Genomic DNA, 27,515 nt, shown 5'->3' with positions numbered 1-27,515 from the left:
GGTCCAACTATAGCGTGTTTTATCACTACCATCTGTATAGCTTTAAAAAAAATACGCGAGCTCCCCTTTCCCTCTGAAAGGGTTGCAGCCCTTAGTGCCACTAGAGTGACACTATGAGGAGACCCAGATGATGAAACATGTCACCATTGGTGAGTGATGGGAATCCGTTCTTTTAAAGGATTCTTCTTTGTAGCCGGCTAGAGTTATATAGGTTAGCAGTTACGGTTTCTTTAGGTCTCTTGTGGTTCTATCTGTTTGAATAGACCAGTGGATACTGTTGTTTTGTATCTATCTTGTGACTGGGTGGTATATCCAAGCCAGGTCTTAAAAAATTACCTTAGACCCTTCATACGTCATAGTTTTTCTTTAACTATCACTGACAGTCACAAATACATATTGCATCTAGATATCATCCATGGATCACAAATGTTTTCTAAGATGTGGTTTGTAACAATTGTTATAGAACATCTGTTAAGTGAAAGCTAGACCTACTGGTTTTGCCACTGTTTGTTTTTTTCTTCCTTATGTGTACCACTGTATTCCACATGTCATATCACTTCTGTAAAGCTGTCATCATGTTCAATGTCACAAGGGCTTCTGACATTTTGGATTTAGGGGAAGCAGAAAAGCTTCACTTTTCAGAATGGGGTTATAGGTTTATTTTGTGGATTTGTCAAATCTGCTTCTACTTTTTCTTAGGAGGTACTATGTTCCAAAGTAAAAAGTGAAAACATCACCACTATACAAGAGCTCACTGAAACCAACTTTTTCAGCCTTGTCTACACTTTTTTCCTTTTCTGCTTTATTGGATGGATGGATACGCCAATATACAACTGCAATTTTCATGCCTTGGCACACGTATATTGACTTTGCCAATACCTATTAACTTGTCGGAGTTTAGCCTACATAACGTTTTGTGTTATGGTGTATTTATTTCCATGCATTATACCATCAGCAAAAATGATGTAGTACTGAACCAATTCCTAATTCCAGCTACTAACATGTTAGGGTTCAAAAGGTCTTCTAAATTCAGTATGGCACTCATATTCCAGCATAAAATGTATACGGTCTTCCCTAACCATCATTTCCAGACTTATCAGCTAACATCGGCACATTTATACGAATATCATCCACTAAACTCCTTATTTATGGACACGCTAACCTCTTTTAGTACAGTTTCATCTTTTTAGGCCCCTTGTGTGAACCACGCAAAAAGGTGCCCTGGACCGTTGCTGCTAAAGATGTGAACCTTTTCAGAAATGACACAGACTTCTGAAAGCTGGAGTAAAAAAAGATAACTGCTGATATCATGAATGAACCTTGTTGAAAACAAAAAAGTCAGAATATGCATGTAAATTTAGGAAGATTTTCTATGTTCATTTGATGCTTTTGCTATTTTGTTTGCTGGTATTTGCTCTGTTCATGGGTCTCAGGCGGTTTCTCAAACACTTAGAATTATTATGGATTGCGTCATTACATGTACTTACTTTTTTTAATTTTTATTATCAATTAGAGGGGTTATCAAATTTCTCAACATATTTGCTACACCAAAGCACAAGAAACCACTGTAAACAAAATATGAGAAACCTATTGTAAGTTTCCAAGAGCTAGGTTGAAATGAAGGAGTAAAAACATAGTTGAACAAAATGAAAAAGGGGGTGCACGAATGAGATAGTCCAAGAAGTCAAACGTTGTAACTGAATGTCCTCTTTAATTCAAAATAATTTTAGGTTGGTTAACCAACCTAAAATTATTTTGAATTAAAGAGGACATTCAGTTACAACGTTTGACTTCTTGGACTATCTCATTCGTGCACCCCCTTTTTCATTTTGTTCATGTTTTATTGATCTGGAGCACAGCAGCGCCACTCAGCGGCTGGCGTATGGGGTTGATTGCACGACAACAATTATTATATTTATCTTTTTGAGAACTGATGTGAGGTGCGGCAAGAAGGGCCCGCCGTTGCTGCAGTTGGAATATTGAGTAAAAACATAGTTGTGTAACCAACTACGACTTAAAAAAGGGTTGCCAAAAGCTAACTCTGGTCCATCAAAAACATCCGTCCACAAGGCTGAAACTCTAACAGCTCCACATCAAATGACTTCAAGTGCCTCTACATGTATGACAAGCCCACCATTGACCCAAGTCTAATAAAATGAGCTTAATTACCTGCACTCGTCCAATGTGCCCTAAAAACTTTGCTTTTGCAAAATAATAATAAATTGAGGTCTAAATTAATTTTGCATAGTGGCAAACAAACAGAAAAGTTAATCTGACCATGAATGTCTAATTGTCATCATTAAGGAACAATGACAGCTTTTAATACTACATGGTACAAGATACACAAAGCAGAAATAGGAAGGCTGTTGTTTCTATTGAGAATTAAGAAACTGGGAAAACTTGCCACTCCAGGATAACACTCCAATTGTTTTCTATTCAACTGTGCAAGGTAGCAATTCTTACAGTTCGTCTTAAGTTTGAATTTATATTTAAAGAGACCAAACAATTGCATGGAGATTTTCAACCAAACATATCTCATTTGCACAATTTCAACAGTAATCCAGATTATTCACCACGTTTGTGTTAATAATTTGTATGGCTTCAGAAATATCACCAAAATAAAATGGCTCACGTCTAGAGACCAAAAGTTGTTTTACTACTTTGAGTGGTGGTCACACTGTAGGAGGTAACATGTAATAAGAAATCACCTTTCAGCTCTAACCCTTGAGGAAAGGAGTGCACAGAAGTCTCCACTACAATTGTACCACTTCATCTTTTCCAGCTCAGAATCTTGCAACCAATAAAATGAGGAAAACAAGAAGATAAAAAGTAGGTTGGTTTAAAAACACAGAATAAGTCTTTACTTAGCAGCTTATTGTAAATCACTCTAGGAATTTTAGTCTTTATTTTGACTACCACATTTAGGCCACCAACAAGTTTTACTAAAGGCTAATTGTGGAATATACTGAATCAGCACTTTTATGGACCCTTAGGCAGAATGCACATTTAAATAGCATTAATCTTCCCCCAAATATTTAAATGCATACTTGCCCAACAAAATATGTCATCCTTGACATTGTGATGAGGCATGCTGGTGCTTGGAATGTGAGGACAGTACATTCCAGGTTCCGGAGAGAAGGCTGTGGGGGAGAGTTCTGGTGTCAGTTGCTGTCGGGGCACCGAGACCACAGTAGCAATAAAGTTAAGCTCTTACCCAATGTCTTGAGCTTATTTTCAGTGACGATGATCCACTGTCTGTCCCAGCGTCTCCATTCATGGTGCTGGGTTTATTGGCACGGTGTTCCTTGCCCGTGTCTGGTGCAACATGGTGTTTCTGGACTGGCTGTCACCGTCTTCCTCCGTGTTCCAGACAGTCAGGTGGGTGCTATGCTTGGCGTGTGCTCCTCATCATCCTGTGCTGTGAATGCTTCCTTGTGGGGATTGAAGCGGCACTAGAAGGACTATCGTTTTACCCACGGATCACCCGGTGCACCAGGACCGGCTTCAGAATGCGCATGTGTGCATTGCCCCGAGGCCTCTTCCTGCACATTGCCGACTGGGAAGACACGCTCCTCCCACCTTTGAAACACTTGCTGTGCTTGTGCAACGTGGCAGCCATCTTAGAACAGTCTGACTTCTGTACTTTGGTTCACTGTTTTTGGCAAACTGTGTGGCAGCAATCCAGCCATGCATTCACCTCATGGTGAGAGTATTAGCCAACACCACCATTCCTCCAAGTACCGGGCACTCTTGTGTTAAACTGGCAACAGTGGAAAGAAAGTTTTGAAGCCTACTTAGAGGCCATTGATGGTAAAACATTCACCTCTTAAAGAAAAAAAAAAAAGGCTCTTCTCATATACAATTTAGGCTATAAGGGGAGAACTATTGTAAAAACACTACAGTTGGACATCTTTTAAGTCCAGACTAGCGGAGGGGACAAAGGTGATGCTGTAATAGTTGTGGATAATTATGCATCTATCATTAAAACTTTAGATAAAAGGTTCAATCCCAGAAAGAATGTGGTGCTAGAAGATCACAAATTCCAGCAACGCTCTCAGGTTCCGGGAGAAACTATTGAGGATATTGTGGCTGCTTATAGGACACTTGCTGTCAGGTGCAACTATAGAGAGTTCAAAGATGAGATAATTCAGGATCAATTAATGGAGAGAACTTGCAACAAGAAAATCCAGCAGAAATTGTTGCCCAACAAAGGTCACGATTTAGAGACAGCTTTGAAATTGGGCAGGAGTATTGAACATTGTCAAATGAGCATGAAAGAGATGAATAAATGTATCAGCAGTGGTGAAGTCAAACAACTCAATTTGAAACGCAATACTTCTAAACAACCGGCGAAGGCCAATGTGAAAGCCAACGTGTTGCTTGCTTCTGAGGCCGCTCCTTTAGGGAAGGCAGAAAGTACTGAGACATTGTGTTTCAAATGCAGGAAGAAGGGGCATTTCGCACAGGTGTCGAAAGCTAACATAGGTCAAAAATCTAGTCCTTCACAAACTGTTAAGACCATTGATGAAGATTTTGCTAAGGATAATAACGTGATGTTAATGTTATCTTCCTGTGGAAACGCAAGCAGTGGTGTTGTGGAAATCTCTTCTATACTTGGCACACGCATAAGGAAACCTCCATCTTGTGTAATTACAGAAAACAACATGGACATCACTTTCATGGCAGACTCTGGTTCTCCTTTCATGTTAATTAATGTAATAGATTTTGGGGGTTTAGGGACTATCCAAGTGCAACAATCGCGCAATAAAATCATTGCGTATGGAGGCAAAAGAGTAGAGGGTATGAGCAAATTTGATGCCAACCTGGAATTTGCTGGAAGCTTTGCTGTGAGTTCCGTTTACATTGTCAGGGAGGGTGCAAAGTTTTAGGGGTGGAATAATCAAGGAGAACTGGGAGTTTTCTTACACCCCAATCATCCTGATATGGTCCTGTCCAGCCACAAAGTGTGTGGGGTGCACATAACACCGCCAGCTGCAAGCCTCTCTGAGGTTTGTTATGTGCAAGCTGAGCAGTGGGTCAGGGATAACCCTTAAGTCTTTAATGATACTTTAGGGAAACTTAACCAGTTTCAGCATCGCATTGTTCTTAAGGAAAATGCACAGGCTGTGGCTCACAAGGTTCAAAGAGTACCATTGAGTTTGCGTAGTGAACTGAAATCAGAATTAAAGAAATGTTCCACAAGGGTCAAAGAGCCCATTGAGGGGTCAGAATCGTTGGCACCAATAGTCCTGGTGTGTAAAGCGGACAAGTCTATAAAGCTTTGCATGGATTTGATGGATCTCAACTCAAATATTTGGATGGATCGCCAAACCCAACATTGGGGACATGTTGGCAAAATTGAGTGGTGCTAGTTTCTTCACTTCTTTAGATGCATCTTCAGCTTACCACCAAGTTGAATTGAGCAGGGATTGCAGACACCTTAAGTCATTTGTTACACCGCAAGGTGGTTACGGCTTTGTCCGCATGCCATTCAGTTTAGTATAAACATCTGCAATGTCTCAATGGTCAATGAACAACCTTTTTAAGGACATCACTGGGGTCACATTTTTCCAGGACAACATCTTGGTTTTTGGCAAGTCCGAGGCAGAATATGATGACAGAGTTAGATGCGTTCTGGAATTCATTAAGGTCAGTGGCTTAACACTCAAGAAAGAGAAGTGCAAGTTCTTTCAGGAGGGGGTGGACTATTTAGGTAATTATGTCTCGAACTGAGGCATTGAACCAAAAGTGAAGATTCTAGAGGCCATACAAAGCGCCAAAAGACAAAGACCAGCTTTGCTTGTTTTTAGGTTTAGTGTATTATGCCAAATTTGTGAACAATTTCTCGGACAAAACGGAGAGTCTATGAAAGCCTCTTAAAAAAATTTGAGGTTTGTGTGGGATGAAGTACGTGATGTAAACTTCGGGATAATCAAAAGTGAAATTGCACAAGCTCAACCATTTAAGCCTTTTGACATTAACGACTTATGCATAGTTTCCACGGATGTGAGTAATGTTCTTTTACAGAAAAAAAGGTGGACAAGAGGAAACTGTAGCTTTTGCTTCCAGAACACTGAGAGTGGCTGAGATCACTTACTCTCCAATAGAAAAGGAGGCTCGGGTTTTATGATGAGGTTTTATGATGAGGAGTACAACATTTCAAGAACTTTTACTGAGGGAATTTATTTTGAGAGCAAATCACAAACCATTGGTGGATCTGTTCACCACAAGAGGGGGTGGAAGAGCCAACCACGCATTGCCAAATGGCAATATAGGTTTCAAGAATTTTGCTACAAATTGGAGTATGTGGCAGAGGTCAAGAATTTTGTGGTGGATTGCTTATCATCAAGATTGCCACTGGAAGAGAGCGACAGTGCATGTGAGTTAAAGGATGATCTTGAGATAATATGTGCTGTGTTACATTGCTGAGACAATGAAGGGAGCCTTGTCTGAACAGGAAGGGCACAGGCTACATCTAATGATAAGGAGCTTCAAGAAGTGGCTGGTTGGGGGGCCTGGCAGGCTTACCGACGACTGTAATATTGATACAGTGAACTAACAGAGTTGTCTCCAAGATTTAATGTACTGTAAAAGGACAAGGTTGCAGAATTGTAAAATAAAATGTGGCGCAGATATACTTTCTCAATGTAGATCTCATTATCATATACGTATTAATAAAAAGAGTTTAAAACAAAAAGAAAAAAAGAAGTGCCTGGTTATGTTTCGAGTGGTTGACTCAGTAACCGATTGATTTCTTCTGCTTTGGTTCCCTACAGGAGGGTTGCAGAGGAAATATCTTCGATTGGGGGAATTATAGGGAGGGGTGGGTTGTCGAGTGTTCCGGTATGTCTCCAGAATAAACTTCTGGATATAGCCCATGAAGGTCATATTGGTATTCGGGCCATGAAACGCAGGGTTGGAGAGGATTTTTGGAGACATGGTGTAGACAATGCTATTAAACATTGTGTTTGTGAATGTTGTATGTGTGTCCTTAGTACAAGTCTCCAGTAACTTGTCCGCCTCTGGTCTCACTGGTCACGGTTAGTAACATACCATGGTCCAAGCTGGCATTTGATGTATCTAGACCTTTTAGGGTAATCGGCAGCACACCCAAGTATGCATTGGTTTCGGTGGATTACATGACCAAGTGGCCTGAAGTTAAACTTGTGGACAATGTCAATAGTGAGGCTGTCATCAGGTTTCTCGGAGAGGTGCTCTTGAGAGGGATTTCCGGAGGAGATTTTAACCGATAACAGTACGCAGGTAGTATCCAAAGAAACAGAGACATATTTGGAAAAGTCAGGCGTCAAACACATTCTAACTTCCTTGTACCATCCTCACAGTAATGGTTTGGTTGCGAGAGTGAATTGGGACATCAAAGATCAGCTACAGCCTTCACTCATAAATAAGGATCAGTGTCAGCTTTCACTCATAAATGGGTTGCATTGGAGGGATGCGATTGATAACATGCGGGCCGTGAGAATAATGCCTCACATTACCACGGGTGTCACCCTTTACGTTACGGAGGGGAAGGGCTGAAGGATCCAAATTGAACAAACACTGAATATCAAGGAAAACTGTGGAAGTTGTAAAAATGGCTGGAGTGGTGGATGTGAGGACTGCAGTGCAGGAAAGGTATAGTGTTGCAAAGAACATTGGTTGTTCAGATCGGGATTGGGTGAGAGTCCAGAGACCTGGTTTTGTGCGCAAGGGCCAGTCTTTTCTGCACCTGTGTGTGTAAAAGAAGTGAGAGATCATGTAGTTGTTTTGGAGAATAGGAAGACATAGAACAAATGTTTTTTGTCGGTGGTGCCAGAGTCCAAATTGGCATATGTACGAAGTAAAATGGGTGTGCAATCAGAAACTGAACACGTCGAGCAAAGTTCCAAAAAAAGAGTCTTTGGTAGAATGAGGTTGAGCCCGAGAAGGTTCAAGGATTATGCTATAAATTAACACGTAACCAAATGTTCCCATTGGTACATGCTTTTACTCTGGCGAAATTACAGGATAAGCAGCGTTGAGACAACAGTAGCAATAAAGGTGAGCCCTAACCAGTGTCTTGAGCTTCTTTTCACATTGCCTATCATAAATTTTAGATTCAAGGACACCATAGTTTCCACTCTTTATCAAGAACTTTGGGTGCCTCATTGTACTATGTTGATTACTATTATTAGAAACCTTACTTATGTGACTTTGCTTTGTAGAGAGCCAAAGGAGGCACTATTATGTTTATTGTGTGGTGATCAAATGTAACTGGAATGCAGTGGATGGTTATATATTGTAGTATGCACAATTTGTGAAACCCCTTTAATGTACAGATGCAAAACTTAATACAAAATGAGTAGTTTGTTAATTATGAAGAGAGAAGAGTTGAGATATGTCATAGTTGGAAGGAAAACACAGAGCAAATATGTACTGTCTAATAGTCCTGTTCTTTTTAAGCAGATATTTGAAGTACTCTAGAGAATCTATGGGCCAAACAAGCTGAAGATTTTCCAATTAATAAAACAAAACACACATAATGCAAATAACTTGACAAAATGTTTGCTAAGAAGCCATGAAGAATGAGTTGACCGGTATACACCGATATTACTGATACGATACTATTAGGATACACCTGTGATTGCACCGAAATGTTGACCTGTTAGACATAATATTGGAAGCAAAGATTGCCCCTGGTACCAAAATTCTGACATGTAATCTAAGAGTTATAAAATCCTATTCCAACAAAACTGACAAAGGTAAATGGGAGAGTGAATGGTGTCCTGTATTTCAGAATATAAATATCATAAAATACAATATTCGGATGAAAGAATTAACAAAATGAATGTCATTGTTTTACCTGAGTAATCAACTATATGTGTAGGGACTCTCTCTGGAGTAACATCAGCTGGGATGGTGATTTCTTCAGCACGCGGAGGAACCTTTGGAAAAGAAACAGTCCAAGAAGAAAAAGCTCAAAATTAGCATCAGTGTGAACCTGCCAAAGAATATTATTCTATTTACGTCTTGTGCAGAGTTATTTTACTGATTTAACAACTGGCAGATAACACTACAGAAAGGTGTCATTACAGCACTTGGCAACTGTTGATTAGTGAATCCAAAGAAAGAATAGATAGAAAGAAATATTCTAGTTATAGAACATTACTGTGACAAAGAATGTCAAGAACACTATGTACTCCCCAGAACTGGCAATCCTTGACAATAAGAACTTGAAGGCATTGGAAAGCAAGGGGGAGAAGAGTTGGCCTAACGGCTAGGGCGGTCGACTTAGAATCTGGGGAACAGGGTTCGAGTCTCTGCAATGACGCTTAACATCCTGTGATTCTGAGCAAATCTCTTAATCTACCCGTGCCTAACAAAAATTAATGTGTGTGCTCATGTAACGCAACTGGTGCTATGTAAAGTGCTCTGATACCAGATACCTTTGGGTCAAGTTCATGCCATATAACTCTGTAAAATGCAAAACATGACAGAAGATTATACTCCAACAGTTAGAACAAGAATAATTTCAGATTTGTTGTAATTTGTATTAGTAAGTGGAGATGGTACAAGAGTAATTGTTCCACCATGTATCTGAACTAAGGGGATCATCAGAATGGGTGCAGTGAACAAGCACATTATGATTCAGAGTTTATGAAAAGACTAGAGAAGCATCAATGAAGGGAATCGGAGGATAGTGTGTGGACATATCACAGCCGTACATGTTCTCTGGACCTATTAGATTCCCAGAAGGCTTTTGATTCCTTCAACTGGACTAGACTCATGCACAATGTCCCCAGACTTCCACCTTACACTATCAAACCATAGTACAATAAACTATCCCTATTTATAATAGTTGGATCTAGCCCTCTCTGCAAGGAAACCGTAGATTGTTGCCTTCCTTTGTTGAAACCGTTCTTGTTGGCTTTTGGGGCTCTGTGCAATTTTTCCCTGCTAACCAGTGGTAAAATGTTCCCCCCTTGAAAACATGGCAGAATTGGCCTACACCTAATTGGTACATTTAAATTACTTTTAAGTCCCTAATGTATGGTACTACAAGTACCCAGTACCAGTAAATTAAATGCTACTAGTGGGTTGCAGAAAATCCCAGTGCCAATTACTAAAGCAGAATTTTAAAAAGTCTCAGGCATGCCACTGCAGCCTAAAGTCCGCTTTAAACTGTTATTTCGGGGGCGTGGACCGAGAAGCTCCCGAGCAACCACGCTAACGCAGCTGCTCAGAGGCCCGCTACCACATCGTACACGCTCCTGCAGTACAGCGACAGTGAACTGAATACTGCGGGCATGCTGGGAGCACGCCGGGAGTGGTGAGAGTGCTCCAAGACGCCTGGGGTGGCTGCCTCGCATGGGCAGCCTGACGCGGTCCGAAGAGGCCCCGCGACGACAGGGGTCGCGGGCGAGCCTAGGGGTAGGGCCGCTAGCGTCGGGAGCTGCCGCGGCAATTACTTGAGCCCAGGGACCTGCGGCCTGCATGGTGGTGACTGCTGGAGACGTGCGGTGTTAGGAATAAGGCTGTGAGTCCAGCTAACCTAGACTTCAATATCAGAGTTTACTCCTCTCTCGACATTCAAGGACAGTTAGTGACCGGACTGTGTTAACCATCTTATCTTCTATGCTGTATTTTTTTATATCCCTGGTTTTGCTTCCTTACTGCCTGCCTACTTTGTAATGCAATTTCCGTCTGTTTTTCTTTACAGTATGTATGTAGAGCGCTCCGATACCTACGGGTCAAGCTAGCGCTATATAAAACTTTTAAAATAAAAAAAAATAAAAAAGCGTGTGGTGCTGGGACCCTTCACTTCACTGCCAAATATTGCAGGCTGCGTTTTTGGCCACGGAGGGCACAGTGCATGGGGCTGTTCAAGATTGACTGCCTGCATTCCCAATTGGTGGCCATGTTCATTGTGCTGTAGCCCACGGAGGGGGGGGAAGCAATCAAGTACCCCCAGACTGCCTGAGCACCGTGTAACAACGACAATAGGCACACAATGGAAGTTGGACCATCCCCCTTGATAGAATATCCACTATGCAGTGACCAGCGTGCTTGGGGCTGGCAACTAAAGGCTCAGAGGGGTGGGGTGGTGGAGTCACAGACTGCCCCTCTCCTGCACATCGTGACTTCTGCACCTAGCGGGCTGGAGGAATTTTGTTTACATCTGTACCACCCCCTGACGCTCAAAATGGGTCCTGGTAACCCAAAACTAAGCCAACCAACTTTTGAGGCCTCCAAAACCCCGAGGGCGGGGACGAAGCACCACATGAAGACCCCCTCGATCGCACTGAACCTTCGAGAGCTGGTGGTGCGGCGCTGGAGGAACCCGTGGCCATCATGGCTGAACTCCGCGCCGGCTTCCAGGCAATTGACACACAGTTCAACGAGCTGGGGGCGAGAATGGATGTCTTGCACGGCTGCCTGGAACAGCATGAGGTCTGCCTAGACGCTGCCGAAAAGCTTATTTCTGACATTGAGGACTCACAGGCCAACATAGTCAAACGCTTAGACCATACAGAGCGACTGCTGAAAACCACAGCAGCGGAGGATCTTGAAGAGCGCTCGCATCGAAACAATCTGCGCATAGCGGGGGTGACCGAGTCCACCAACACCGGCCCCATGGAAACATATATGGAACATTTATTGGTAGACATCTTTGGCAGAGATTGTTTCTCAACTACGTTTGCGGTGAAGCGGGCTCATCGGTCCCTGGCCCCCAGATCTGTTCCTGGCGCTCCCCCCTTGTCTTGTCATGATAGAGATGTCGCGTTAAGAAAGGCTAGGGAAGTGGAAAATCTGCAGTAGCAAGGAATGACTTTCACTATACCCAGACTACACGCCACTAGTGCAGGAGGCCCGGCGCAAGTTTCAAGATATAAAAAAGACGCTGCAGAACGAGAAAATTCGCTATTCCATGTTGTAGCTGGTGCGCCTCCATGTGCAACTCAACGGTAAAACTACTATCTTTGACACACAGGCGGAGGCAGCTGACTTCTTGAAACGACATAAATCGGACAGAGAGGCTTCCCCTGGAAAGTAGAACGTTGGTCATTGGGAGCATGGACTCACTATACAGGTGCATATAGTACTTTCTGAGAGGCTCGGGTACTGATGCACTCTCAGGTTTATTTGCAGATTTCAACGCTCGAGTGCTCTCCCTCTCTTCCCACTGGTAAAGGAGTTCTTTCTTCTTGTTTCCCCCATTTTCACTCTATCATTTACTTTTGTTAAGGACATGCTTACATATCGATATCTTTCTGAGTTCAGCTCCATGTAGATGATGTAGAATTATTACTATAATCGTGGTATGCTCGGGCGTTGCTGCCCCCCTTGGAGATCTTCTCTTATTCACAATGGGTATGGGGATTGTTTTTCTTGTTATTTTACCCTATTTAGGTACACTATTTTGGGATTCACCGGATACAGGTTGGGTGGCTATCCGATGTGGGTTGGGGGGAGAGGGACTGGGTTCTTTGGTTAACAATGTTTTTTTTTGTGCACAGGCCTTGGAACATGGCAATGGTTGGCTATTTGACTGCGATCATTATATCACATTGAACTGCACAGCATTGCACCTACGGTAATGTTGATGGAAGGGCGGTCCAGGGGCCTTGAACTACATTGCATAACGTGGAACGTCAGGGGGCTGCCGAATCCGCGCAAGGGACGACAAGTACTTGCCTATTTAACCAGACACAAGATACAGGTGGCGCTACTACAGGAGACTCATTACGCTCCGAAGTCAGATAATAGCTTTGCAGCCACTTAGGGGAGTAACAGATTTTTCGCAGGGTATGGCACTTATTTTAGTGGGGTTTGCATACGGATTCATAAATCATTACCCTTTACTACACAGACTGATCACGGACCTGGAAGGTCGCTACTTGCTGCTGGAGGGCTCTGTGGGAGCACAGTGACTACTTTTCATAAACGTTAACGTTCCTAATGGAACCTGTGGTTTCTTCGCTAATATTTCAGCTCATATTGCTGGCTTATTAATTGATTCCATCATAAGGGGGAGTGACTACAACCTCATATTACAGACTGACTTTGACACAACGGGCACAGGACACGATACTAAACCATGCTCCACTAGGGAACTATTGGCATTGTTAAGCTCACACCTTATGGCAGACGTCTGGTGACACCAGCACCCGTCTGTTCCTGGTTACTCCTTTTACTCGGCCCCACATGATAGCTGGTCCCGGATAGACCGATGGTATGTTACCCCTGATCTGCTCCTCAACATACAAGAAGTGGATCATCTGCCGCGCATTCTATCAGACCATTCGCCGGTATTGCTGTTACTTGTTCTACCCGCTGTTGTGAGTCCATCTGAGTCTTGCCGTTTCCCTACAGAGGCTTTAATTGACCCTGTTTTTAAGAGCGAAATACAAGATGCAATGGTAGAGCATTTTCAGATCAATACAGGTTCTGTACCGCGATATGCAACACTGTGGGAGGCTTTTAAAGTGTGTATTAGGGGAGTTTGTATCTCTAAGTAGGCAGGGGTACTCCGTACGATACGCCGTGAGCTTGAGGCCACTGAGCGGGAGTTGCAAGAACTGGATGCCCGGACACTGGTGGACACTGCACCCTCTCCACTGAATCCGCGTTATAAACTGCTGGGAGAGTTTCAAGAGTTGGCACAAAGGGAGACAGCGTACTTGGGGAAATACACCCGAGCTAGAGTATATGGGAAAGGAGAAAGACCGGGGCGCACACTTGCTCGAATGCTTACTCCGAGACACCAGGCTACATATATCACACAGCTTCAGGCTGCGAACGGTACGCATGTCACGGATGGCGCTGCTATTCAGTCGAGCTTCTTGTCATACTATACTACCCTTTACACAAAGTGCACGCCACCGACCGGCGAAGCACTGACAGACTATCTGAACAAAATAGCAATGGTATGGGTAGAGAAAGGACAGTAGGAATTTCTCGCTTCGCCTATTGGCGCGGATGGGATTATTGAGGCCATAGATGGCTTGCAGTTTGCGGGCCCCCGGTACTGATGGCCTTACAGGTGCATTTTACAAGGCCTATAAAGAGCAGCTTGTGCCGCAGTTGTTAGAAGTCTATGTAGAGGCACTAGAATCTGGGGAGCTGCCCCTCACCATGAGCGAGGCGATAGTGAATCTTCTTTTGAAACCTGGAAAACCACCCGAAAACTGTGCCTCCTATAGGCCGCAGTCCCTGTTGAATCAGGATTATTAAATACTTGATAAAGTGCTGGCCACGCGAATCTCGCTCATAATTGGGCAGATATTTTCCCCTATTTAGTCAGGATTCATGCTGAACCAGTCCACTTCGGTGAACCTGCGCACACTATTTGCAGACATCAATTAGATTAATCCTGCCCTTCCTGCTGCAGCGATATTATTAGACGCTGAGAAAGCGTTTGATTCCCTTGAGTGGGAATTCTTACATGCAGCATTGATTAAGCTGGGGTTTCCTCAAAATTTCTAGTCCCTGGTGCGGCTTCTCTATACCAATCCAGTTGCACAATTGCATATAAATGGGGTATTATCCACTAGATTCACGTTATCGCGGGGCACCAGGCAAGGTTACCCGCTTTCGCCCCTGCTTTTTAGGTCTCGCCTAGCTATTGCGTTTACGCAATCGCTATGCGAGACTCTAGTAAGAGGGGCATTTCAAAGTGCTCCCAAAAGTGGATTGCATGGCGAGTACGCGCACAATCACGTGCATCGTGCCGCCATGCAATCCGTTTTGGGAAGCGCTTCAGCCCACTAGCTCGTGCACGTGTCACAGCCTCGGCATCATACTTCAAAGGGTCCGCTCCCCAGCCTGGAATGCGCTCCCCCGCCCCCGCCAAGCGCGCCAAATTTGCTTTCACTTTCGCGCAGCAGGCGCTCGCGTCCGGACCACTTTAGAAGCCGGGCTTGTCTTGTTTTAAGTATGATGGGAGTGCAAGTTTCCAAGCATCGGTAGCCCGCCAAAGTATCATTTATCAAAGGTTAAAGTAACGCAAATTGTTAACTTTTACCGCCCTCCTGCACTTGCATTTTTTGTTGCACTTGTTTTGGTCACCCTAATGATGCCTACTATTGGTAAAACACCAGCCGTCGCCTTAGAGCTCCGCCAACCCTTCAATGAACAGGGCACCAGCACTGTCTCCCTTACCTTACCTTACCATCCGTGTTCTCCCCACCCCACGTACAAAGCGACAACTGAAGCAGTTTCTTTTTATGCTACAAATGACTCCAAACGACTCCAAACCAGATAGCAGTCATCTGCATTTAGATACAAGATGCCCCACGACTATGACGGTTTTGCTGCACAAGTGCACAGCTAGAATTTTTCAAATTGAACGGCAACTAAAGCAGGTACACCAATGGACGAACGGCTTGACATCATAAGTTTCATGCGTACACGCAACACGCCCAAACTTCAGCGCACCACGCCTGCGTAGTGTAGTGGCTGTTCTCACAATTCAAGAAGACAAGTAGCCATTTTAAGGTCAGGCGACTAACGTTACGGCAGATAGTATTGTTTTCTTCGGTTTTGACTCGCTCTTAAAGTTTTTTACCAGTTGCGTTGCAGAGGACGCACTCATTTTCAGGCACGAAGAGATGAAATGATTTGTCCAGAATAACAGGATGTACCTGAGGTTGGAACCCCGTTCCCCAGCTTCAAATTCGGTGGCTCTAGCCGTATAATGCGGAAAATTTTTGGTTCGTTTAGCTTTACAGTGTGGCAACTCCCTTGAGGTTTTGCTGCTTGTGTAAGAGTGGCGGATGCGCCAAATGTTTACTCATCGTTTCAAATAATACACTGCAAGAGTCTTTGATTGAAATTCTTACGTCCAATCAAGTGTCTGCGCTCCGAATATTTAGGTTGATGTTAAGATATTTATTTATTTAATGCTTTTTTAATATAGCGCGGACTTTACCCGAAGGTGTCAGAGCGCTTCACAATAGGAACAGTACTGATACATGAGGAGAAAATTGCAAGTGAGCATGTTACAAAAGCAAACGTTACGTTACACAAGGCAATAGTGACAATTGTGCAAGTATCAAGAGCAAACAAAATACAAGAGGTAGCAAACGATACGTTACAAAAGAAACAAGCATTGGCATAGCCAATAGGTCTTGCTTTTGGGACCTTATAAAGTGTTTAGCCATGCAACAGTTGCATAACTAAATACTTATAAGGTCCCAAAAGCGAGACCTATTGGCTATGCCAATGCTTGTTATTATTGCGATGGACCCTTTGGTACGTCATCTGCATGAGCCACATCTCCAGTGGGGGATAGGGTTTCATCAGGGTCCATTACTGGCGTCGCTGTATGTAGATGATATTCTTTTATTTGTCAGGGAGCCGGTCCTAAATCTTCCACCTGTTATGAGGGAGGTGGTGTGGTTTGGTGCCTTCTCTGGGCTAGTTATAAACTGGAAAAAATCTGAAATATTCCCTCTCACTGACGCCACTACCCTGTTCGCACTGGACTTCCCGCTCTGTTGGTGTGATGACCCTCCTAGATACCTTGGGGTGACTATACATCACACAGCCTCGGAATTCTGTGACTCAATTATGGTCCAGCCATAGATCGCCTTACCGAGCAGGTCGATCGCTGGATAGCACTGCCCCTATCAATAGCTGGACGCATCGCGATTATTAAGATGGTTGTGTTACTCAGGTTCATATATCTGTTTTTAAATATCCCTATCCCACTCACCATTTCCTTTTTTAATACACTCAGGGGGCTGCTAACACGGGCGATCAGGGCAGGACGCCAATCGCGAGTAGGCTGGACAACAATTATTCAGCCCTTTGAAAGAGGAGGGTTCGGGGTGCCTGATTTTTATTTATATTATCTTGTGGTACAGGCGCATTACGCTTATTTCTGATACCACCCGGACACACGTTTGCAAATCTTGAAACCCAAACATACACAGGCCCGTCCATACCCCATCTCCACTATCCTCCCACACGGACTCAAAAGAACACCGGCCGAGATACATACCCTGCAAACCACGAGCTGGGCCTGGAGGCGATTGCGCAGATATCTGGGTGCCGGGCACTTATACTCCCCACAATTGCCGATTCTTAACAACCCCTGGATAGCGCCCACGACCGAAACATTGACACTACAGACACTTAGTCGTTGCCACATACATAATATGGGGTAGGTTTAAGGATGGAAATGTACGCACAGTTGCAGACTTGACTGGGGATTGGGATGGGACCATGGTGGACCACTTCTTAATACACAGATTGCGAATGGCAGTAATTACCTCACTGCGTCTCGAGACGGAGGAGCCTGTGGAGTTCCCCCCCCCCCATTCACGGCAGTTATTGCTACACCTGATGGCGTCCATTAAGTGTCCCGGTTGTATCAACAAGCGCAGGCACTTCGGCCATTAATGGGTGGTGGGATGTGCGCGGCCTGGGAGAGAGATTTAATGCAACCCATGACGGAAAAGATGTGGTCCTATTGTTACAGACAGAAACGGTTGGTTTCAAATAATTATAGGCACAAACTCCTACATTTTCAATACTTGCATAGACTCTATATGACTTCGGTACTGCTTGCAAGGATGGACAGCACTAAATTGGACTATTGTCAGAGATGCGCAGTGCCGCACACAGACTTCCTTCATTTAGCGTGGAGTTGCCCCGCGATGCAGGATTATTGGGAAGCAGTGTTTGGGCACCTTGAACAAATTATTGAAATTGAACTCCCGCATACACAGTTATTGGCCTGTTGGTATATGTACTTGCACCGAGTCCGGGGATACGGTGTTTCACTGCAATTGCCTTAATGTTGGCGAAAAGGCAGGTCTCTCTGAACTGGGGTGAGGCACTCTCACCACGTGTAGGGGCTTAGCTCCGGGATATGATGTACCGCGATACAACCAGCGATGTTTACACCACGTTTTTATCACTTGCGTCCCGTCCCAAAAATATTTAGCAGCCACTCCGTTCATATTTACTAGCGCATCCGAAATTAACTGATTGAAAGTTGTTTAATATAAATGTGACTGCTAAATTAGCCAACCAGCATGTTAAACTGAACTGATCAGACTGTCTGTGTTATTGTTCCCAAGTTAATGATTATGGAACTGCTACTGATATTTGTGGCTAGTTGTCTTATTGCTAACTGTCAAGGACCTGTTTAAATAATCCACACTACGTGTATAGTGCAATTGTTGCTTAATTTTTTGGAAAATGCAATAAAAAAATAAATTATTTTGACCTGGCACATTAAAGTTCTGCCAGGCCCAAACCTTTCTTTTTAATACTTATAGGTCACCACTAAGGTAGGCCCTAAAGGCTCATAGGACAGGGTGCATGTTAAGTAAAAAAGTAGTACATGTGAATTTATTTAAGTTTTCCATGTCCTGATCAGGTAACTGAACGAGATTGGCATCCAAGGACCCGATCTCCGCTGGAGTTGCTCCTTCTTAACGGATAGGACACAAGCTGTCAGCCTTGCACCTTACTCCTCATAGTCCACAAACTCATCTGCAGTGTGCTTCAAGGTTCATCGCTCAGCCCCACCCTCTTCAACGCATACATGATCTCTCTGGCCAACATCATCCACCCACATGATATCAACATCCCACAGAGCACTCCCACACACCATATCTCGGGGAACTACACTGGCTCCTGATGCACAAACACGCTCAATTCACACTCCTCACACAAATATTCAAGTCACTACACAACTCGGGCCCCATCTACCTGAATAGTCGCATTTCCTTCCACCAATCACCCAGATACCTCCGCTCTGCAGGGCTGCTGCTGCCACAACTGCCACACACACACTGCCACGCACCAGTGCTTAATTTGTGCCGGTGCTTGCCGTTGCTTAGCACCGGCACTTAATTATCAGGGCCGGGTCTACACGCATTGCTGCACAACAATTGATTTAACAGTAATTTACCTCACTACGCTGCTAGTGGACTGGGCAGTGGCACAGAGTGTTCCAGTAATGTATTGAACCAAGTGTTTCACTCTTCAAGTTACTCTCAATCCAACCATTCTAAAATGCGGTTGATCATGCAGTGGCACTGGCGGCCCAGCGGCCACGGTGCGGCCCTTAAGTGTTGGCGGCCCAGTGGGCGGCACACTGGGAGCTGGGATGGATTTTGGTCTTCTGTGGGGGTTGGGGCTGTGCGCGGCAGCAGGCGCAGATTCATTGAGCGCGCATTCGCTGCATTGGCACGCCCCAGCATACACGCACGCGATGCGACCGCACCCCACCACACCATACCGAGTCATCGTCGTTGAGGTTCACGGCCGTTCCACTAAGGTCAGTGAGCGTGAGCGCGACCCGGACCTTGCCCTTGAGGAGTAGGCAGCGAGCGCAGATTTGTTTTATATTCATTGTGCGCGCATTTGCTGCACTGCCACGTAATGCCGCGCCCGCACCCCACCACACACCGAGTCATCGTGGGTGGTTCAGCGCGGCCGGCGTTCAGTGGTTCAAGAACCGAACTGTTCGGTCGGCTCTTCAAGAAAGTCTCGGAAGCAGGCAGCAAACAGGCGGCAAGCAAGCGCGACCAGCCTGGCCGGACAACGTTGTTGCGGTTCCATTATTTCATTTGTTTGGCGTTGAGGAGTAGGCGCGCGCCCGCCACTGCCAGTGAGACGGACATGGAGTACCAGTTTATTCTGTCTGGCCACCACCAGTAACAGCACCAGGTGAGTGCAAGGCAGGCCCTGGCTGGCAGGGAAGGCCCAATCAGTTAACTTAAAAGCTGCACTGCGCACACAGCAGCCTAAGGCAGTGGCAGTGCACTGCAGTCAGTGTGTGTCCTGGGCAGTGCTGGCCGACCGGCCTGCAGCAGTAAAGTTTCACTTGCTAGTTAGTGTAATTATAAAAAAACAGTAATTAAGCAGCAGTAGTACGGAAGAAGTTAAGTTAATTAAAGTAACTACTAGTAGCGTAGCCGTTGCCATGCCACCATCCATCACCATGCATGGTCATGAATAATTATGTCACCCGTGCGTGGCGGTGCCATAGCGTGACCCACATGCCAAACCAACAAACACAAATTTGTGCCTGGGGGCGTGCCTCCGGTCCCTCGGAATCCATCAGAGATCAGCCTGTTCAGACAAAACAGTAAATACAGACCCTGAACAAACTCCTGCAAGAAGAACACGGCGGATTTATTCAGATATGGGGGGGGGGGGGGGGGGTGTTGTTTGGACAAGATGCCTGCCTGCAGTGCAGTTGCATTTCTCTGGGTTGCTTAATCTGACTGACTGCCTGGAATCAACGCTTCCTTAGTTATCTTGAATAATAAGGTCTTAAGAAAGAAATAACTTCTCTCTCGTAACTGAAGCGAACAAAATGATTTTGTGTTGTTTATTTTAGAATTAAATGAAGCGAAGTGATACCAGCCATGGTTTCAGGTTGCTTGTTATGTGTGACATTTTCATGATTTCAGTGTAATTATAAGTGACATTTTTCAACTAGGAGTGACACTTTCTCGTGAGGAAAATCAAGCATGAAGAGGATGGAAACCCATAAATATAAAAAATTACACCCATCTGAGCAATGAGACTCTTTAAGAATTTCTTTAAACTGCTGCAAAGCACCGGAAATTGAAGGGTACTAACCTAGTGCCAAAAATAATTTAAATAAGACTGGAGAAGGTACTAGTGACACTTACTGGTCTATAGTGAGTAGCACGTGACTGGACAGACAAAAAACCAATAAAACACTCCAGCTGGTGTGTTTACTTCTTATATCACCATGACCACACTCTGACATAAGCCGACTGCTGCATTTCACTGGTGAGAATGCCAAACGATGAAAGATTTCATTCAATAATGACGCATGCTCAGATTTGTAGTTTCATTTGCCTGGTATAAGCATATGCCTGCAATTCCCAGCATGCTAACTCTCAAGCAATGAATCCTCAATAGCTTTGAGGTGGTCCCAAAGAAAGAGTGATAGAGATCCAGGGCTGGGCCCCACACCCTCGATTGGGCAATGGTTCCATCAGGTGTGCTCACTTTCTTTGTTCGGAGGAAGAGGATTACGCCAGCTCCAAGTGTACCAACAATCCAGGTGTTGTCTGTCCCAGCCTCAGGTGTTCTTTCATGGGATCTTTTAGGAGGAGGGTTTTTTGTCAGCCTGTAGTGCCCCCACCGCCGAGAAGGACTGTGTCAGCCTCAAGTGTTGCAGAGTCCCATGCTCAACACATTACAGCCTGACCCCTTACTCAGCATGCATCAGAGTACAGCTGAAGCAGCACAAACAGTCTTGCTTGGTTCATGCTTAAAGGGCCAGTCCCACATTCCGGCAGCAACAACTTTCTGCACAGCGTGCCCACTGACACTGTTAGGCAGCCTGCAATTTAATTGTCTTAAGATTTTGTTTCATGTGATGTGAACTAGAGTTGCAAACTTGCATTTATATTGGGTGTGCGGGAATGGAAGTAACCTTTTGCAAAGGCATAATGTGCAGTGTGGTGGTGGAGTGAGTGACGGTCTCAGCAGGTAATGTCACCCAACGTGGATGGAGCCAGTGGAGGAAGTGGGTGGGGCCAGAGAAAAGTGGGTGTGGCCTCCGACAAACTTTTGAGCACCTGCACTTCATATTTTACAAATTAAGCACTGCCACACACACACACACACACACACACACACACATACACACTGACACACACACAGACACACACACCCAACCAAAAGCATGGAACAGCCTCCTACTCTACATCAGAGCGTCCTCCTCTCTTCTTGAATTACAATAACAATGTACCATAGGCAGGGTTAGATACACACACCTGCTCAGCGCTACGATATACTTGTGGAGGAATACACGTAACATAACATAATGATGGTAAAGTAGAATTTTATGTTACTTTTCTGAAAATGCCACTTTTAGAAACTTGATATTTTTCTGCCTTAAACCAAATATGCCTTTTGCCTGTGTCCAGGGTCACTTCACTGTGAATAGTTCTCCTTTGGTGTGTTATATATTACTTCTAGACAAAAGAGGCTAAGGTGTTGAGAGAAATGGCCTTCCTGATAGGATGGCTAGGGATGAGCTGTACACTTTAAAGGACCCTGACTGCAGCACCGACAAAAAGTACCCAACACCTTGCTTGCGCTTGCCACCCTAGACAGTTTGGCACTAAAACCAGGGCACATGGGAGAACTGATCAGAATTGGTTTTGGGAAAGTCTGGGAATTCCTCCAAACAAAGGTTTGCACTAGGTATAAAAGTAGGACCTTCAGAACCTCTCATCTGAACACTCCTGAACATGTGGACGATTCAGAAGGAGGACTGCCCTACTTACTGAGAAAGAGGGACTGCCCTGCTAACTGAAGAAGAAAAATTGGACCTGCTTCCTTGAACCCAGAGTTACGCCAAGGGTAAGTTGTTTGACCCCAGGTTTGAACTACAGGCACACAACAAACTTCCTGGGGTCTCCCTGCAACTGCTGAGCTGACCAGAACCAACTGGACTTACCTGAGCCCTGCTTCTAACCTCTGCTGGCTTGAGTCCTGAGCCCCAAGAGGGACCTCCCCTCCAAGTCATGGACCCTTGGCTACCATCAGTGAGAACTCCTCCTTGAGAAAAGGTGAAGATACAAAGGTTTTAAGCTTCTCGAGCCTGTAAAGTGACCTCTTTGTACTGAGAATCAACCGCCCACGAAAACCACTAATGCAAGATTCCAAAAGCACCTGCTTTTCTCGCAGACAGCAACTATCCATGATAAGTGCCAACATAAAGCTCTAGTGAGACCTGATCTTCGTGCCAACAACGATAGCTTGTGTCGACCATCTATGTGAATCTTCAGAGACAACCAGCTCTTCATGCTACAGCAGCGACTGTCAACACCACCATACCTGTTCCTCGTCACCGACCGCCTACTCCTAGTCACCGACAGCCTACTCCTCGTCACCGACAGCCTACTCCTCGTCACAAACATGAACAGAACTCTTCACACGGGATTTGAGAAGGTACCTAGCTGGACTAACCTGGGCGCTATACCGGATCTGCGCTTCATCACGGTGAGACCAAACTTGTGATTTTTCCCCAGTCCAGCGCAACCAGATAACCAATAGTGATGCTTTGTGTTGTTGGTGCTAATTTCACCTAAATCTTTAAAAACTCATCTCTTCAATTCTACAGATTTGGATTTTGCTCTTTATGGTGTAATTCTATTAAAATGTACTCTACTTTTCTAAATTGGTTTAGGGTTTTTCTTGTGTTGTGTTTTCACTTTTTTACTTTTTGTGTGTTCTATAAATACTTTATACATTGCCTCTAATGTAAACTGGATTGCTTTTGTGCCAAGCAACCAGAGGGTTAAGCATAGGTTTATTTAGTGACTTAACTCCCTGACAAGAGTTGTGGTTGCTTTTTGAGTGGAGCTTCCATCCCTTTCAACTAATAACCACATTCTTACACTAAGCAACGCATAGATGCCCACAGGGACAAAACATTGCAACACACACTCGCACACAAATGTGCAGTTTACCACTCTCATACCCAGTCACACTAGCTGGCTAAACCAACATAAAGTGTCATGCGGAACAGAGCACTTCATCTGCACCCAGTACTGGACCCTCTGGAGGCTGTACCAGTAAAACAAGTTCTGTACACCTTCTGTAAAACTCATTAATTTGGATATTCCATTGAATAGCAGGATTACTCACCTTATGAATATTTGCTTGGTGTCAGACTGGGTCTGTAGAAACTCTCAAGCTCCTGTGGCCAGTAGATGGCACTATGCGGCTCTGTGCCAGCTTTGTTCCACTCTGGAAATGATGAACGGAGCCACATATAAGCACCACCTCTGCACCTTTGTCAGTTTATTTTGCAGGCATGTACACGCCCAGAGACAGAGAACCCATCACCAAACTGGTATGAGCACTGTGCAGATCTCTAAATTGGTACCTAGGGAGATGGAATTGAAGAGACCATCCAGCAGAATGGCTGGATGGTGAGAAATCTGCAGTTAGAGTATCCACCAGAAAGTAGCATGTTCTTCTGATGGATACTCTAATCAAAGAATCCTTACTTTGTGAATAAATACCTAAGCAGTACCGCCCAAGCTGGTCGGTCTTTGCAAAGGCTCAGACTAAAGGTACAGCAACAGTAAACAAACAAAATTCCCATCCATGTGATGTCGACTGGCAAGACAGTAATGTTTCATGAACTTGTTCACTGATGCCCATGTAGCTGGGTGGCCGATATCTAGGACAGGCACTTTGCATGTCAACACAGTAGTAGCAGTTTTGGCCCTGGTGGAATACGCTCTCAGACCTTCTGGAGAATGCTTCTTTGCCAGTATGTAGCAAACGTTAATGAAGAGGACTATTGATCCTGAGATGGTCCATTTCTGAACAGCCTTGCCATTTTTTGCACCAAAGAACCCCACAAAGAGCTGATCATCCACCCGTTGTCCCTTGGTATGATTGGGGTCCAAGCAATAGGGTCTCTCTTTCTCTTCTGATTGATAAGGCAGAGCAAAGTGGACCAGGAGAGCAATGGCTTGTCCAATGGGAAATGGTGTAATCACCTTCAGTAGGAATGCTGCTTGAGACATGAACACCAGTTTGTCTAGGTAAAAGGTGCAACAAGAAGGCTGGACCAAAATGGTCAGACGCCAGAGTATAGAGGTTATCACAACCAGAAAAAAACTTTTTGAAGGTGAAGAGGCACAAAGGAGAACTTTGCTGCAGCTCAAAATAGGTACACATGAAACAAATGAGAACCAGATTTAAGTATGGCATCACAAAAAACGTAGGTAGAAACATATATTGCAAACCTTTCAGGAAACTCATGACAACCGGTGACTTTAAACAAGGACAGTTAAATGCAAAAAGGTCGAAAGAGCAGAAAAATAACCTTTTAGGAGCGACATAGGCTGGGAGGACAGCGACAGTGCTAGAGGGGACTTATGAGCGCTGAGGTACGACGATGTCAGCAGGGGGCAGAGCGGCAAAAGAACAGCATGTAAAGTGAGAGTCTGGGGGTATTCAGCTGAAGAGCCTTGGACAGGAAATGGCTTGGGCACCAAGAGCACCGATGCAGACTGCCCCCACCCCAGAGGAACTACAGCCGCAGTATATTGTCCTGAGGACCATGTGCTTGGTGGGGCATTCCCCGGCGATCCTTGATGTCTGGGCAGTGCCCACTGCACTGCGTGGGATGAAGAGACTTGAGTGGGTCTTGGCTTCATGGTGCCCCATGTACAGGCTTGGTGCTGTGGCTGCGGGAACAGCAAGACAACGGTGGTGTAGGAGCCATGGGTCTATGTGGCTGGGGGTCTCTTCGAAGTGGAGTGACTAGACACAGCTCCGTATATCAGGTCTTACCAGCAGGTGACCTGGACCTCTCCTCCACAGTCACTCTATATTAGAAACGCAAGGTCTTGTGGTGGAATCACGATGCATCCAAGATGGGAGCTCCCTGCTAGAGCTCTGCACAACGGGAGTCAGACAGGTGGGACACTGGATGAAGCTGGGGATGCCAAGGCATGTCCAGAGACTCTATAGACAAAACTCTGCTTGCTCCAAGCAGGTCAGAGGAGCACTTGCGAAGAGCACCATATACTACTAAATAGAATAGCAGGCGGATAAAAGAATAGAGTGTCCCCGTGGAACTGTGAAAACTGATAATCTATAATGTAGGAAAGTGCCATCAGCTTGGATGGCATAAGGCACACACTGTGCATAATTTATAAATATACAGTTCAATGACCCCTTTAAATTGCAAAGTAAGATGCATGAACTTGTACAATGGTGAGGTGCATCAACATATAACAGAATGTGTTCAAAGCCAACGACATAGCAGAGCCATGCTTTTATCAACAAAGAGGAAAGACAGCCCATTTTAATTGGAAGGTATCCCTATCTTTTTCTTTCCAGATTATTCCTCAGACATGAATGTTAAACCCAAACAATTCTTAGGTCCAAGTGGGCATTAAATGCAGCTTAATTGAACCCGCAACCACGATACTCACAACAGAGAGTAAGACCAAGGAATTTACAGAACTGGAAGATCTCGAAAACATTTTGGACTCCCTGGGAAAATCCAAAATAGACATTTGCGCCCAAACAGCAACCACCCATGTCAATGGATTCATGTGACATCACTACATCCCCGCTGGAGAAATCTGAAATCAAAGAAATTGCTAGTACATAGAGAGTCGGTTAGAATTGAGCTTCATCAAATAGTGGAATCACTGAATAAAGGAAGAGACAAGTTCAGATGACCCCTAAAAACAAACCTGAAAGATCACGGAACTGATGACAGAAACTGAATAGTGGAGCTTTATATGGGAGCAGGTAGCATAAACGCTGGGTTTCTTTACTGCAACTACCCACATCATGAAAGAGACTAAAAATGACAGATGTTATTGGCCCCCTACTATAAGCAATCTCTCTCCAATTAACAACATTTGAAAGTCTGATTTTAGATTGTCAGCCTTAATTAACTCCTTCAAGCCACTTGAGGGCAAGGTTACTGTAAGAATTGCAGACTCCATCTCAAAAATGGCAACATTCAAATCATAGGGAGGAAATGAATTCACAGGAGAATTCTATATGACAAGCAAATCCCTTATAGCACCCATAATATATACAGTCTTTTGAAAGCTAGAAACCACTGGCTCGTTGGAGCCCATTTCTAATAAGGCCACCATACAGACTGGGTCAACTATCGCCTGTTATCTTTAAATAACATTGCTGGAAAGGTTCTGGTAACGATCCAAATAACAATGTGCCACCAAACTATACTTGCAAACCCTTTTGAAAAGAGAAACACACCCACAGAATACTGGGCCTACCTTTTACAAGATCATGATGAACTGCTTTAACAGTCGAGGATTAACAGCCAGACTTCTTCACCAAATGTTTAAAACGTCGCTCTGAGACCTGTAACATATTCTACATTTTGTGGGATTACATTACTTTGCTCTGCAGAATTATTGGATTACTATCCAGTACAAAGTACTGCTTCAGTAGAAACAGTACTTCTGGGTTAAATTACAAAGTCCTAATTCAACTTTGCAATTTAGCCCAGACTGTAAAACATACTTCTGCACACTTAGCCATTTTAAACAACATTACTGCTATCAATGTACATAATCATAGATGGCTCATCACATCTGACAGCAACCAAACTATATATATATATTGTAACAATGGCATAAGAGCACTTCAATACAGACGGCTGATAGAACTTCAACGTATTACACAATATGAAAAGCTACCTATAAAATTACTAAGTTGGAAATCTTTTATTTATTTAGTTGCATTCGAAATGGTACCTAATGCTGAACTCCGAAGGCTACTGACCAGGACCACGAAACTTTCCACAGCCCAGGACCACAGTTCTTGCTATAGCTACGAAAACTGCACGATGACCCCCCCCTCCCACTTATATGAACAAATGTTTGCTGACCATTATATCAACTCATAACGTCGAGGTAGCCACACATGATGTTGAGAGGTGCTACTGGGTGAGAGGAGATGGGTAAGATAGGCCCCCGTGTATCCTTCTTAAAACATACTGCTAGAAA

The 27,515-nt window shown here is 44.4% G+C and overlaps 1 protein-coding gene across 4 annotated transcripts in view; it reads right to left on the bottom strand.

Moving 5' to 3' along the window:
• RHOT1 (ras homolog family member T1) overlaps positions 1–27,515 on the bottom strand; it is a 429,863-nt gene that overhangs the window by 355,407 nt on the left and 46,941 nt on the right. For all 4 annotated transcript variants that reach the window (XM_085617215.1, XM_085617212.1, XM_085617214.1 and 1 more), the window contains exon 3: positions 8,843–8,924. In XM_085617215.1, the coding sequence (XP_085473341.1) occupies positions 8,843–8,924 (82 nt within the window). The remainder of the gene's footprint in view (positions 1–8,842; positions 8,925–27,515) is intronic.

The sequence above is a fragment of the Triturus cristatus genome, chromosome 7, assembly GCF_964204655.1.
Source record: "Triturus cristatus chromosome 7, aTriCri1.1, whole genome shotgun sequence".
Classification (NCBI taxonomy): Eukaryota; Metazoa; Chordata; class Amphibia; order Caudata; family Salamandridae; genus Triturus; species Triturus cristatus.
The sequence above is the reverse complement of the archived record's forward strand: the minus strand, read 5'-3'. Positions and strand labels throughout refer to the sequence as shown.